Source organism: Buceros rhinoceros, unplaced genomic scaffold, assembly GCF_000710305.1.
Source record: "Buceros rhinoceros silvestris isolate BGI_N320 unplaced genomic scaffold, ASM71030v1 scaffold2872, whole genome shotgun sequence".
NCBI classification, from domain to species: Eukaryota; Metazoa; Chordata; class Aves; order Bucerotiformes; family Bucerotidae; genus Buceros; species Buceros rhinoceros.
The window spans coordinates 54,920-71,596 of NW_010399347.1; the positions used below are offsets into that span (position 1 = coordinate 54,920).

Genomic DNA, 16,677 nt, shown 5'->3' on the forward strand with positions numbered 1-16,677 from the left:
TGCTGCACGCTGATGTGGATGGTTTATGTTAGATGCATCTAAGCTGCATGCCTCCTTGGGTCTTTACAGTCCCCACTTACTCTCTCTCCAATGGGACTCGGGCCGTGGGGATAGCTGACTAAACCAACATGAGCTGTTAGCATGATGTCTTTACACTGACAGCACAGGAGTGAATTTGTTACTCAGCTTTTTAATGGCACAATAGAAAACACTGTGATTGCTTAGTCTAAATGATCTGCTGTTGCTTGTCTCTTTCCTCACAATGTGTGATACTCCACATCCCAGATGACTCTCCAAAGAAGACAACTTATTTAAATTATCTTAATTTCTACGCTCTACTAACATTAAACCATTGAGAACAGGTGGCTCAGGAAATCGCTAATGTAATTCAAACCACTTCCCACGTGGAATGCCAGCCTGTACTCAGGCAAACGTAGTTCACGATCAAGAATTACTATCAACGATCATTTACCATCCCATGTGAAATGGGATGGTAAAGTCCAGTTCCCACTGCAGGCAGGTGTGCACATTACCTCTGCCACCATGGCATTGTTTGCAGTGTCAGCAGGGAGGCCAGGGACTAAATAAGCCTTCTGATGGAATTTCCATCTTAAGTCTGAAGGTAGCCTTCTCAAACAAAGCCTGCACTATCATGTCAGAATAAGGTCGAGAAAGGCTTGCAGATCTACCAAGCAGTCTGTCTGTTTTCAGTGAACAAGGCAACATCAGTTTAAGAGCCGGTGAATCTGGTTGTTTTTACCAGAATTCAGTTTGCTTCACTTCTCCCAGAAATTTTTAAGATAAGTCTGCCAATGGGAATACCGAAAAGCAGAGTATTCTGGAGAGGCATTTTCTCTGTGAGTTCAGAGTAGGTCAAGATCATAAACATAAACACCCAGCTCTGTATCCTGTGCTGTTCCAGAAGAACATTTATCTTGCCTGTGGTGATGATGGAATGTAGGTAATTCTTGTCTATATCTGATCTCAATACGATTTCTCACATTTAGAGGAGCGATAGAAATTGAGCAAAACATCAGAATTTTATCAGTTTAAAACTCTTGTTTACTACTAAAAGTGCAGCACAAGTCTTCAAACCTCATCCATCCTGAAAAGTACACCAAGGAATGGGAAGGGTTGGAAGAGGGGACAGAAGGTTAGGAAAAAGTCCTGAAAGGTCATGAAAACTGCTCCAGGAGGAGCTACAACCATAGCCAGCCTCTCATTCACTCTGACCCCTGCCTTGGCATTAAGAGCGTCAAAAGGAGCTGAGTTTTCCAGTATCCTGTCAAAGCAGAAGCAACAGCTGTTCTCCTGACCTCCATTTGCCCTAGGCAACTGCTTATTTGGCCCCTGTCCTGGGATTTAGATCACTGCTAGCCCAAAATATAAAAGAAATGTGATTCTATCTGCTTAGGTGGGCAGATCTGAAAATTGAACCTACTCTGCCAGTTCTTCCCCCCCCACACTGATTGATTGAAATAAATAACACAGATGTGAACATCTCCGATCTCAAGAGACCTCTAAGAGGGTCTTCACTGCTCACAGCAATGATATGGAATTCCTTTGGCTGGGCTTGAGGAGGTCTACTGTGTCATCTGCGGACTGGATATTACCTTTGGAATACATTCATTTCATACTGTGCTCAGTCAAGATGGGAAAAGGATTACAGCTCTACACTTGAATACTCTGTCATACTATTTAGCTTAGCATGTGACTAGCAAATTCACCAGAAGGACCATGAATGGATGACACACCAAATTAAAAATGAGCTCTTCAGGCAGAGCAGAACTCAGCATTTGATTTTGCAGGTGCAATTGAGGTGTCTTTGTGAGTACAATTAATTACACTTATGTATTCAGAAATGATTAAAAATACCTAAGCTAATCCGTCATTGATGAAGTCTACCTACACAACATGCTTGGTGAAGTTCCTGAAACAGATAAATGGGGAGAAATCAGAGATGCCCAGAATGGATGTACAAAGATGCCTGGGAATGCTACTTTGTACCTACACAAGACGGGTGGATCACCTACAGAGATCAGACTAACAGCAATAGCAAGTTTCTAAAAAATAAGCTAAATCTGCAGAATGAAGACACTTTGCATTTCAGCAGAATTTAGATTTTTTTTTTTTAGAAAGTTAATTGTTTTAAGACCTGCTTATTTAGCCCAAAGAAAATTTAGAACATTTCTCCCATATCTTCTGTGTTTTTTCATGGATGCAAATTCTTAAGTTTCCTTTTACTTTTCTCTAGTTGGGAAAATTTTGCAGAAACAGTGCAGCTGTCATAACACTGTGAACACAGCCAGAAAGAGTGACTCACAGCTTAAACAAGGTGTACTTCATCTTTGATTTCAGTTCTCTCTACAGACTGTTTCCATCTCTTACCACTAACTGTGGTGGTCTAGCTGCAGTATGTCAGGAGGTGGAAGTTCTAGGCTCCAAAACACTTTCTTGAATTGAAAAATGAAAGAGAGAGGAAATTCAATTTTTAATTATGTACAGACACAAACCCAAGTGTAGGTAAATTGAATCAGCAGTGCTTCAACAGTATCCATTCCTCAGGGCTGGGCTCACAGGCACTGTTTATCTAATCAGAATCTCTACAATCTTTAACCACTGTTCTATATGGTCCTTGATTGCAGCTCTGACACAACAGATCACTTTCCCTCTGTCAGCTGATGATCATGCTCCGCTACTGCTGACATCCTTACCTGCTGATCAGAGTATCCACCTGGAGAAACGAGGACCTTACATTTTAACATTGTACCCAGACTATCACTCTCCAGATATCCAAACACAGACTATTGCCTGACATTTCATTACTGGGGATTTTTTCCTGCCCTCATTGTTGCTTGAAAACCCTTCTCTTTGCAGCAGCTCAGCGGCATGTCTCCTTCAATGGTGTAATGAAGATAGCAGTAATACCTCCTGTAGATCTGCTATTACCTGTCTTTGCAGGATGGCCAATGGTGGATCTTCTTCTCCAGTCCTACTACTTCCCTTCCTATGTTGTTAGCCCAAGTATTGAGGACATAGTTTCTGTGAGGCATCAAATCCTCTCTCGTGCTCAGAGATAATTTCCCCTCACTTATGATCAAAAGACTTCGGGGCTACCCACTCAGGTAATAGGTACAGGCTCTGACCAAATTAATTTAAACCTCATTAAAGGAGGCAGGGTGTTAGAAACAAATAAAATGAGGGTGCGTGAAAGTCCTCATACCATATTTATCCATGTACATAGAATGGCTGTACGCACCCAGTCATACCCAAATATGGAATTAGAAGTCTAAGTCTAGAAGATCTTTTTTAAAAAATCTTGTGAGGAGTATTTGCTGGCTTGGTTCCTCTAGTTATGTGTCTCCCCAGGGGCAGTAAATTTTTAACTACTGGGGACAATATCAATTGTTTTAAATCAAAGCTATTAAAATGATGTTTTGTTGTGTTATATTGCCGAACCGAAATACAGCTAAATGTCTAGATGTCTTAGGAATGCTTCAACACTTGAAGGTTGCTCTTTTATTCCTTAGAAAAGGTCAGAGGAAAATGATCTTTTCTCCCTACATCATGCTAGGCTTGTAATCCTCACAACAGAGAAGATGTGCTTATTGAAGAAGAAACGTGCCCAAAACATTCTCCGGGGAAAACAGTCTCCTGTTAGGCTGTGCTTTAGAGATACTAAGCAATGTGAAAATTTCTCATGTGAGAAGACATAATTTGGCAGGAAGCTTATCCCACAAATGTGAAGGCATTTGTCTCATGCTCTCATTCCTCCTTCAGTCCCACTGACTCTTACAGAAATTTTACTATAATCCCTTTTTCCTATGGTGAATGGTATTCACCATAGTATTGTCCTCTTCCCACAGAGTACAGGTAGAGGCTTTAGGTAGAGGAACATGTTACAGGCAAAGAGTCGTCTCGTATTCCTTTGATTTAGTCAGAAGACTTCTATGCCGTTAAGAATGCTTTATTTTGTTTGCTATTGGCACAGTGATAGTCTAGGCCTTCTACTAAGGTTCCTGAGATCAAGCCACCACTGACCGTTGTTTTAGTAACCAGAGAGTAGGAATAGAAACACAGAATTTAAAAAGTAAATAATAATAAAACATTTTCCTGGTACTGCTTACCCGCTAAGTACACCGAGAACCAAGTTAAGTACAAAAAATGACCCTATGATGATTAGTGTAACAAAATAGATCCAGGGCCAGTCCCTTCCTATGGCATCATTGACCTGGAAGAGTGGAATGATAATTAGTGAGACAAGCTCAGATTCTGAGCACTGCAAGGCTCCAGCCAAAGAGATCCCAAGTCACCAGCAGTAAGGTTTTCAATAGCCAGTTTTCTGGAAATTTATGACAGGTTGACATTAGCTATTTTGAATGCCCTGAGGTTGAATTTCTTTGTCAGCGAATAACACCTCTTTCGTTACCTGTATTTTCATTTGCAATGTTTGAACATTTTGTCAAATATTTGAGAGCTGATGTGAAGATTCCTTGAATTCAGATTTTTAATCCCTCTGAAATAATCCTGGTGACAGGGAAGAACCCTTATTATGGAGTCTTGCCCTGTAGCATTGGAAAAAGGACACCAAAACTGTCAGCTTACCCGCTCAACACACCAAGAACCAGATTTAGAACGAAAAAGGATCCAAAGATGACCAGACTGACAAAATACACCCATGGTAACTCATAGCCCATAGCGTCCTGCATCTGGAAAGATGAAGGAAAGTTAGAAGACAGAGAGGGAAAGCAGAAATGTTTAGGCAAAGGAACAGATAGAAAGGTTTGTAAACAGAGCCTGTAGTTGGTTTACACATAATCATAGCAAGTGTTTCTGTATGTTCTTTCTCATATGACCGCTCCTTTGATTGGTTCTTTTCTCTAGCTGTTTCCTTACAGGCAGCGATTAATATAGGCTGACATACAACCATGTGCTGTACTGGCATTTCTTTGAATGCTCAGAGTTGTGGACCGTCACTTTCTGGAGTTTACTTACAGCACCACAAGGGTCCATCCGATGACTTCTAAACTTCTCACCACTGCACATATGCGTGACTTTTTGCTGCCAGTGAAAATACTGCTAGTTTTTGCTAAGCACCGTCACAGTGTGTTGTCAGATCACTTTTACTTCCCATGCCTAGTGCAGGTACACGTTCTCTCCTCAGAGAGAAGCATGTGGTAAGTGTGGGCAAATACTGATCTTTCCCTGTTGATGATCTGGTAATCTTTACAGTTTACCGCAAGGAGGGCACCAGCTGTATGCTTTTGGGGAAGGGTCCTTTTAAGATTCGCCATGTTCTGACCAGGTCAAGTGTTTCCTAAAGCTTTTTCACAAAGTTTCTTTCTTTCCTGGAAGGATGAATCTCTCCTTCAAAATGTGATTCCCACACAACTGAATATTCAAGCAATTTGAGACTGTAAACTGAAGGACATGAGCATAGGTCTGACTTTCACGTTGCTACAAGCATCTGCAAATGAAGCAGGCAGGGTATTGTCTTAGCACCAGAACCTGTATTATGTGTAGAGCAACTCTAGCACATAATAAAATCTTGAACATATTCTAAAAGCACTGCGTACATAAATGCTATTTTATCTTGAAGTCTCCTTCAAAGTTCAAAATTTTGGAAAATTGCTGGATGCCGTAATAGAATCTCACTTTCATAATGGTATCAAAAATATCAGAGTCCCTTCTTTACTTTTCATAAGCACTTATCTCCTGAGCCAGACATAGCATCATTAAAGAAACAGATGGTGGTTAACGTTTTCAGGAGCGCTAAAATGATAAACTGCAGACTTGAAAGTACCTAAAGGCATAAAACAGCCTAGGTTTCTTTGTTTTCCATGCTTTTGAAAATTTTATCGTATGTTGTCCTCTCCTTCCAGGAAAATGCTTTCTCCTTTGCAACCTAAGCATTTGTTGTGATCACAGAAAAAAATATTCTTCCATACATGGGCACTGAGACACACTTCAGGGCAGGCAATCTGACTCAAGATTCATAACAACTTAGGAAAGGAATTTCAGACCTTAAATAAGACAAGGCAGGATAGTAACACTAATATAATCAGTTCTTTATGGATGAAAGTCCATTATCCATTTTAATTTCAGACACTGAAGTCCTTGTCTGGCAATAGTCCACAGTCAATGGGCCGATCCAGAACTCTATCTCAGAGCTCCTTCAGCTGCAACTGAACTGGACTCATTAAAAAACAAGTTCAAAATCTGCCTCTGTGAAAACTCTGTTCATCAGCTCCTCTGTCACAGGATTAATAATACTTTTGATGGTCAGTAGAGAGTACCTGAACCTCTAATATTCTCTAAGCATATTAACCAGCTTCCCTTTTAATACTTTTGTACAATTGTTCAGTTGGTTTATAAATATTACTAACTATTCTTTATCTTTGCAACCCACATTTCATCCCACATGACCAAAAAGTAAACACTTTTGGTGTGAAACACATCAGTGCTTTAAAGAGAACAAAACATCTTGGTATAGAAAGTTGGAAGCAAATATTCACCTGAAATTACAGTGGAGAAATCAGTCAGGCAACATATAACTACCCAAGCTGGAATTAAGTAAAGAAATGAGACTTAACATTCTCTCTCTTCTACAAAAAATGCCGCTATCTATACAAAGTAATCCGCACAAACCGCAAGTATGGATGACTTTGAAAAACTGCTGTAAGAATTTACCAATGCAGGCACAATAATGATGCAGCAACCCTCTAATTATGGTAGATAGTGATAGCCTCAGCTATATGGTATTTATCGACAGTTTTTTTGTGTCAGCTGGGAAAATCCGCTGGAAAAGTAGAACTTAAAGCTGTGGCACAAGCGAATCCTAAACAGCAAATGCCAGGGTGCTGGGTACAGAATTCAGGTGCATGTCAGAGTGCCTTTTGTACTGCTCTGGAACAAAGAAATTTTCAGATGTCAAGAAGCTTCCATTGTGGCCTGGTAAAGCATATAACTAGAGTAAAGTGTACTCTGGCTATTTCCAGCGTCTGCACAATTGCATAACAATTGTAACAGCTAGCATCGGCACAAATTAGTCCTGAAAAATAGACCTGCATTGTGGTACAGCAGAGCACTTGGGACTTCTCAGACTGAACAATTAGTAGGTCAGCTTTTCCTGTCCTCTTTATTGCCCAGTCATATACCTAACGGAAAAGCTGAGGCAGAGACTGATAGCTTCTCAAGTGTAGAGAAACCACTAGTATTTGGCAGACAGCTGAGTGTCCTTCTGTTGTTGGACTCCCTATGTTTTGCGTTCTCACACATCTTTTTCTTTAGTAGAAGGTGAGATTATTCTATACATTGTGGGACTGAACTACAGTGACAGGAATGTTGATAAAACATGAGGCATTTAATAAATTATGTTTAAAAAACCCACTTTGATAAGGAGACAGTACCCTGTGAGCTTACTATTTGCTCTTGAAAAAAATATCTGCAGGAGAAATGCAGAAATACAGGCTGCTTGTCAGATGTTGGGGGAAAAAAGAAATAGACTTACTCAAAATAACAACATATCAGCATTTAAGAAACATTAAATTCTTGGCTAAGGTTGTATCCTTCCAAATATCTGGAAATGATTCCTCCAAAACGGAAGTACTCTACAAGTCCAGGATGGACAGTCCTCAACTGAACAATGCTCCTGTACGGTTATCATTAAAAACCCTCCACGTGTGTTTACCTGAAACTGCTTCCTGGAAACTTATTGTCGTTCTGCGACTACGTAGCTATAAATCTTGAGTGTATGCATACACATGTCCTGTTGACTGCAGCTGGAGGCTTTCACTTGCAAGCATAACTTAGGTAGTAGAGCCGATTTTTCCTAATTATGCTATTGAAATGGAGAAGCTGCAGAGGGTCATGACATGAGCAGAAGGAATGTTACCATTTACACACTAGTGAGTGCAGAAAACAAGGTCTGCAAAATGTATTTTGCATTGTTTTCTACAGGGAACAGATAATGGTTCAGTTACAGGTTACCTCTCTAGGACAGTCAGTACAACTCCCAACAGACAGTTCAGCTCTCTGATCACTGAGTGCACTTCTCCCCAAGTGTTTACTATGAACCATATGAATCTCAACATAAAAGGTGGAGCATCTTCTAAATTTAAAGTTCTGAACAAAGACTATCAGCTAGTGTAGGTCTGAATTATAATATTCCAGCTACAGTAGTCAAGGTGATTGCAACTCGATGTCAACTCAAGCATTTATGGAACAATTGTTAGGTCAGCTAGAAGCACAGCACTGGTAGGAATCTGCAGATTGTCATTTATAGAAATAATTCCTCTTTCTGAGACAAGCTGCCTGACCTTTCACAGCTCACATCTCAACACTCACATCTCACCTCTCTCAACAGTGAGAAAGTTGGTACATTTCTGAACATTGATGCATCATCTCTGAGAGACCTCAGAGATAAGGATCTTAGATTTCTTCTCATGATTTGCTACACGCCCTCTCCGGCACCATGCGGACATAATTTTGGCTCATCACGCTTCAGCTTTCCTATGTGCAAAGTGGGATACTACTTTGCCTCACTGGGTGCTGTCAAAGAAACTACTCAGCCCCATGATGGAGAGAGAGTACTTCAGCATATCTGAGGTCTGACAGACCTTGTGTACTGGAAATTATTAAAGGCAGCTGTCAGTGGAAAGCAGCAAGCTGAAGAAAACAGTGAAGTGTGCCTTGATCATTGCACAATACAGGAGAGCTGCAGCTTAATCAAAAGTAAGTTAGTTAGGACACCAGGGCTAGGCTTCTATTTCTTGAATAAATTGCTAATTGATTTCTAATGACTATAGAATGTTATGGTAGCTTTTAAAAATACAAGTCAAGTGGTTTAAGTATTCTACAAAGAACTGTACGATCTTTCATAAAGTAACATCAATCAAGAGGAGTACTCAAAATTAAAGGACAGTAAATTCGGAAATTTTGTGTAGAAATGCTACTTTATGCAGCCTATCTGTGGAATTCACTGCATCAGAGAACGATCCAGTCAAATGCGACGGTTATGGTCAGTAGCAAGATCTCTGTCTTGAAACGATATAAATTTGAGCAGAAGACAGCAGAAAGAAAAGATAACACTTAATTGTCGCTGAATATATCTTCCTGCTTGAAGCCTTCTTTTGAAAATCAGCATTTTCAGGAGAAGTATTCAGGCACTTTCATGACTTTAAGGATGCATAGAAGCTTAGATCAAAGATCGACTGGTAGCCTACTGGCAGGCATGGCTCAGCTGATACATAGAGGGTCGTGCATACACTAGTGTGAGATTTAGATATTTATCATTGATCAAAGCAAAGAGGTTTGAATTAAAACATAATTTTTCCTGTTTTATTTCATCATTTCTTTCTCTTTCCATGAGTATTAGGGTGAATGCATTTCATTCACACATGTACTCATGTACTCATGGAACAACTTTAAACTCTGCTTAAACCACGCTAGAAACTTTTTTCATAGGATGATGCACTGTTTTACACTGTGAGGGAAAAACGTTTTCCCCAAAATTTTTTAGTCAGAACTCAGGTACAAAAACAATTAAAATAAACAGAGGATGGAACTTCACCCTTCAGAGCTATAGCTGTGTTTAAAGAGGGGGGAAAATGTCTACATTATAGACAGCTGTTAAATCCTACATCTCAGGCAAGGGCTCTGTGGCCTAGAAAGGAAAGTACTGCTCCTACTCTTCTGCTATTTCTTTGGCTTCCGTTACATGTTCATGCTGCTTGTGCGATAGTTAAAGCTTTGCTTTGTTTCTGAAACTTCACAGACTGATTTAAATGCTTTGTATTCATGCAGTCAGGGAACAAAAAAGATCTCACAGAACAAATGTAACCCTTCAGAAGTGAGCAAGGTGGGGTGAATTTCCCAGAAAGTGTACAGATTAAATTTGTCCAGTGAAGAAGCAAAACTTTAAAAGATTATTTTCCTACCTCTCCTCATGTTAGATATATTACATCAGCAGAAATAGCTGAGGAACAAAATATTAATCCCAAATGAGAAAAAGAATATTGCTGGCAGTTCCCAAGAACATCCAACTAACAACTGTAACCGGTGATATTTTGAGGCTGCTCTGCAAACAAAGAAGAAACTATTTGTTCAATGAATCATTCTCTTCTGGTTAACCTCCCAACTGCAGAACAGACTCGGGCTTAAGGACACCTTGGCTCTGCAGTATTTGCAGTCTTCGCCTTGAAAGTTCTTGCTAGTAGTCAGAGCAGGCAGAGGACTTGCGACTTGAAGGTTTGACTCCTTTCTCTCAACTTCTTAGCGATGTAAGACATGATAACTGCCTCTTTAGTGTTGATGCACTTAAACCACACGTAGGCAGGTAATTAGACTGTGACTGCTGAGACTGTGACACAAATAAACCAGCCCCAAAATATGCAAAAATTTAGTATTGCTGATTATCTCTGGCAAAATGTCTTGCACACTATTATTTTTCTCTGATCTCTAAACAGCACACTGCTTAAGTTATACTGTTATTTCATGTAATGCTAGTGACAAATATAGTAATTACGCATTTTGCAACTTACTGTAAGCCCCACTACTCTCAATATTGCTTTTAGCAAGGAAATTACTCATTGCTGCTCACAATTTCTAACTTTTTCACAAAACTATAAATGCTTAGAAGAAGCCCAAGACAGATTTCAATGAGATGACACAGAACTAAAGGTACAGTAAAAGGGATACAGTACTAAAATTGCCTCTCTATGTACGTTAGGCTCTATAAGCACTTTTTCCAACCTGTGGGGCAAACTATGGGATTGCTTCTTTAGTACTGAAGTCCTACACATCTTGAATCTGCTGATTTTTTTGAAACCAAAATAGTGGAAGGCTGCTGCATGTCAGGTCAATAAAGACATAAACAAAGCACATTTTTACCTAAGAAATTCCTGGCTGGGCTCCACATACACCTCAGGAAAGTCTATACACAGCGTGTATCTGTCTGATTTCACCATTCACAGAAGGAGCAAGAAAAGGATCATATTTCTTATTACCCTATGATATATCATAGAGATATCATATATCCCTAAAGCTGGATTTAGACTTAATACTTTATTTTCCTAAGGATGAAGATTCCACTTTGCAGATCCTTCAATATTTAAAATCTAAGCAGTTGTCTTTGCTTGGTTGGTTTTTAATCTAGTACTCATGTATGTGCATAACTTAAGGCATACGAATAACTCCATTGAAGTCAATGGTCATTACTGGTTTTACCAACAGAAATGGACTGACATGCATAACTATTTTGCTTGAATGGGATGGGGTGCAGGACTGTCCAAAATATATAAGGAGATCATTTTCTGAATTTCCCTGGGAAAAATTAGAAGTTTAATATACATGGTAACTAAAAAATGACAAAAAGATTTAAGTATTTCAGTGTAGACATTCTAGATGTGCATCATGGGACATTATGGGAATGCATCATGGGAAGTATTATCATCTATTTTGTCAATCTGAAATACTCTTTCAGCCTTCCTGAGCCTTTGAGGTAAGTGACAAGGAGTGGGAATTTTAGTCTCGGAGATGACTCAAGGCAAAAAGACAGAGATGGGGTAAAAAATTCACAAAACTCCAAACCTTGTAATAAGTAAAATTATAAAAACTAAAATAAACTAGACTTACTTTGACAGACTTAAGAACAATGCAATAAAATTGCTTACAAATGGCTTAAAATATAAGCAAAGGACTCCAGATTCCTTTATTCTTATTTTGGGTAGAATTTCTTTCTAAGCATCAACATCCAGATAGCTTAAAGGGACACCAAGCCACAGCCAGTCCTTACGACTGTTCTGAAATACTGCACATTTTGAACCTGACACAATCTGATGAATGCAAAGGAGAGACTGGAGAGTTCAACCCAACTTCAATCTGAACTGATGACGCTCAAAGGAAGGAGCAAAGGAAGGAGTTGCTCCTGTTAAAAAGTATTTGTTTTGACAATCACATTTCTTTTATTTTGAAGTACTGAAGGAGAAGGCAAATTTTAAGCTCACTTGTTCTCTCCAAGCACTTATTTTAAGGCTCTTATTGTGTTGCTTCAATTATGGAATTTCTAATATTTCGTATGTGCATTCTACATGTACATATATACATTTATAACCTTTTTTCAGAGTTTCTTCAGTGGAAAGGCATATCAGAGCTGGATGAAGACAAGTACATGGGGATCGTGAACCTGGGCATTGAATGCTCCAGACAGGTTCTTCTGCTATAAAGTCACTGCAGGATAAAAGCAAATAATGTAATCAAGGTTCATCATATGTGGGCAGTGGCAGGAATAACCAGGTTCCTGTGTGTACCTTTGTTCCCCAGTTGTTCTGTATTTTCTGCAGTGATGGAAAGAGCAAATTAAAATTCCAGTCCTGTTAGAAATATTGGCAATTTGCACAGAACTCTCTGCAGGAGCTAAATGGAGCCATTAACAGAAAAAAGACTGCTTAGATGAGGACAACAGAAACATCAGGGGAAGAGATTAATTTGCAAGGAGAACCCTGGAGAAAGAATCAAGCTGCAGCAATGGTAGATGAGTCGAGAAGGGGCAGGGCTAAGACAAATCTGAGAAGATGGAGTCTGCAGAGGTTGCTTTTCCACCCCTGATAAAGACTATGTGGAAACTGTTGTAGATGTCCTCACCCAAGTACACATGCTCTGATCCAGGTGAACCATAATTTCTGTTTTATTTTAGAAAAACTTTGGGTAGAGCTATAGCTCATTGCTATGCTGCCTGATCGCCCTGACAAACGGTTGAAGCCTCCAGAACCAACCAAGCTTCCCCCACAGCCCTATAGAGAAGACAAGCGAAAGCAGCGCTGGACTCAACCTCAGAGTTAATGGGAGCACACACTCCTGCAAAAGATACACCTTGACTTGCTTGAACATTCTGGGGAGACTATGTACATGTAGGAGTCCTGTAGAAGAGTCCTACCATGCTGCTTCAACCTACCATGCTGCTTCAACCTGTGTAAGAACAAGGCTAGAGCGGAGATCTAGAAGCAGTGCCTTATAACCATGTCAGCTGCTTGATGGCAAAGTGAAAACATGTAAAATAGCTGTTTGAGCTTCTCTGAAATGACACAATCACAGTGGAATTCCATTTTGCTGTTATAGGAACTCTCTTCAATGAAGAACACATAAAAGATGTGAAGTAAACTGTATTCGCTTTTTGTTGCATATGGTATGCGGAAAGTGCATTGCTACCAGTAGAATTTGCTAAGCTTATTTCTTCATAACAGCACGGAGTCATATTTTTATCACTCATTAAATATTGTCCCCACCTTTTCAAGGATATGCACACTTCCTTAACTGGGAAAGACTGTATAAAGTCTGAGACATATGTTCAACCACCTAGCCCTGGATTACTCGTACTATACGCTGACACTTAATCCTTCCTCTGTGTTTTTCAGCCCCTAGCATATAACCACTGGACTCTACAACACTATTTCATTCTTTGGTAAAGTTCCATATCCATATTTCAGCTATTTTTGTTTTGGGTGCACATTGTTTTTTGCAGTCAGCTGTTCCTTAACAGAATGAGCTATTATGGGAAATATAAGGTCTCTGTGTGAGAGTGGGAAGAGAATTAAAACTTGCATTCAAATACCAGCAGGTCAAAGTGTCCGTGGCACACAATGATTGAGCTGAACTCTTCTTCCACTGCAAGCTATTTGTTTTGAAAGTGCTTCCTGATTCCATACTTCTATGGCACAGTAGTTTGTGCTTGCTGAAGACGTCGGAGGCCAATATTGACGTGGGTGTGCTTACTATCATCTTAATTAAACCTGTAATTTTAAATGGCCTTCAGACAAGCTTACTGTACAACTTCAACTGATGGCAAAGGCATTTGACTTCACTCTTTTAATTTCAAAATAGATGAAAAAAAGTGAGACTCTCCCTTGACTTAAAAAAACCATCAGTGTTACTGGGTTTTATTTTCACAAAGTCGCAGCATTTATTAAAACTAGTAATGTTCCAAAGGGACATGGATTACCAATCGACTATCTGGAAAGTGGATTTTGCTGACAAAAATCTCAACATACTACATTTTGTTAGTGCAAGTGCTGCTGGGAAATTCCTATAGTCAACTGTACTAGAGGAGGGAAAAGAGAAATAATCAGGAAGCTACCACTTATACCTCCTATCCCACCTGTACTCTCTGTGCTCTCTTGTGGGACTTCTTTATTTTCCTGTGAAAACTGGAGGGGGCTACGTACCTCTGCAGCATGTTTGGCAATACAGGTATTCTGAACTCCCACTGAAAATTTTAGTTACACAGCGAGAATTCTTTACATCAAAGACAAATTCTGAGCTCCAATAAGACTCCTGCTTTGCCACCTCACTCTCTTTCACCAGGTTTAATACATAAAAGAGAAAAAAAATTAAATGTCATTAAATTAAATTTCAATTCAGTTTAACATAGAACATGTTATGCAAAAGTGAAACACTGAAATTCATTTATTGCCACTCACATTCTAGAATGTGCTAAAAGATGCACTTTGAGGATGTAAATAATTCCCTCTAAACTACGCTCTGAAAAGTTTGGGGTTTTTTGTTTTTTGTTCGGTTGGGCAGGTTTTTGGTGTTTTCCTGTGGTTGTTTTGTAGTTGTTGTTTGGGGTTTTTTGTTTGTTTTTTTTTTTTTTTTCCCCTCAATGGTGGCTCAGGTCACTCTGTCTGCTTTGAGGCTGGCTGAGGTATACCAATCAGTGAGAAAAGAGCAGGCTATACACTGACCCAGGAAGAGCTCTTAGAGACACCAGGTCCAGACTGAGCAGGTCTTCAGCATTTTCCACAAACACAGCTTGGCATCTAGTATGCCAAGCCCTTGCTCTTGACCCATTCTGCTTGTTGATAGAGATGGCTGACAGACCATTCTCCCTCCTCCTCCCTAGGCAACAGCTAATGTCAATAGTGAAACTTTTGCCCTCTTATTACACTTATCTTGGTTCCCGATCAGTAGATCCGCTTAAAGGAGATTCATGTCATTCATCCATCTGCAGTGTTCTGCCCAAGTCAGGTCCCTATACACATAACAGCACCCATTAAGACCCTCCTTCTCTCATGTGACTGATTACATGGGTGGGTTTGTTAGGTGAATTTGCAATTTGGAGAAATGCCATATAGTGACCTCCAAAAATTATTTGGACTTTTGTAACTTAATTAGGATTTTAATTCAGCCCTCCAGAGGCAAAAGTCACAGAGTTTTATGCGAGTTGCCTTGTTCCCATGCAAGTGTTTATAGCCTTTTTTCCCTTTAAAAGGAAAAAGTTGATCTCTGAAAAAGTCATCCAAAAGCCCAAAGGCTATTTAGCCACAGGGCTGATAGTTCTTTCATTACAGTTACTGCAGTAGTTTCATCTCTTGCTGCTGCTCAGTTATTTAAAAACCTTTTCATCTTTTAAAGGCTTTGGAAATTCACTCCAGAAGAATAAGGTGCTGATTTCAAGCATGAAAATATCCCCTAAGATGGTGATTTTCCATATCTAAAGATTTCATTTCATCTTAAAATTCTGGGCTATCCCTTCCTGTCTCTGTTTATTTTGTATTTACATTTGCATGGCTGATTAACCGGAAAGGATTTTCTGCCTGTTTTACTGTATTGCTATTTTATAACTGCTTCTATTTATCTCAGTGCAGACTGATAGTAAATTCTACCACAAGTATATCAGAACAGCCCTGATCGCTGCATGCATAGGAATACACAAGCACATACTGTTCATTGATTTACATAGTCAATTAAGTCCGTAAAAATGAAGATAATGAAAAACAGTACTGTAAGCTGTAGATAATCACTACTGTCTTTAATAAGTGAAGGCATGACTGTCAATTCTTTTTTTGCACTTGATCAGTGTATTCCAGTTTTCTTTGTAGCCAGTTCCCAATCTACAATACTCCTAGAAATACATTCCACATTTTAGATCATTAACCCAGCTTTCAGTTGCAAAATCACACCTAAATACTCAAATAAAATGTACAATATCTAGAACTCACAGCATACAGCTAATAAACCTTCATCTGATAGGCACACTTGCCACTCACAGATACTATAAAAGCACTACAGGTTCACTGGAGAAACTATTACCAAAGAGCCCAAATGGGGTACAACTTCATTATCGACAGACAAGAGTGCCCTGTCACTTTTTCTGGTACGTCTTACCAGGAACAGCCATCAGGCAAGATCAACACTAGTCCAGGACTGATTTCTTCTAGATATGCTTTAAAAATGGATGTTTGGTGGTAAATATTACCCTGATAGAGTCGCAAACCCTTGATTTTCCACTTCTGGTCACTTTGTTTCTTTAGGAAGATGTGACTGATATTCTTTTTTGGCTTCAAATTTGAGTGCTGTTCAGAGGATTGGAGTTAGAGGGAGACAGTTCTAGAGGAGGCCATGGGCACAGATAAACTATATGCTTATGATGGTATGACCACCCATCATACTGAGCCCTCAAGTCCTGCTCAGGCAGAAATCCCACTGAAATCAATAGATAAAGCCAATAGTAGTGGACCTATTCCCACTGCGTGCAGGAAAGACTTATTATTGACACTAAGATTAGCGAGAATTTAGTTGTATTGTCCTTTCTCTTGAAAACAAGATGTTAAAACAAATTAAACTCAAAATAAACATGAGTTTTATAAATAGTTGAGTTCTAGAGCCACCACTTGTCTTCCG

The 16,677-nt window shown here is 39.4% G+C and overlaps 1 protein-coding gene across 1 annotated transcript in view; it reads right to left on the reverse strand.

Moving 5' to 3' along the window:
* The window catches only part of LOC104489272 (voltage-dependent L-type calcium channel subunit alpha-1C-like), a gene marked incomplete at both ends in the record, with an annotated part of 95,464 nt that overhangs the window by 49,502 nt on the left and 29,285 nt on the right, over window positions 1–16,677 (reverse strand). The window contains one exon of the mRNA XM_010131416.1: window positions 4,606–4,709. Coding sequence (XP_010129718.1) covers window positions 4,606–4,709 — 104 coding nt within the window. The remainder of the gene's footprint in view (window positions 1–4,605; window positions 4,710–16,677) is intronic.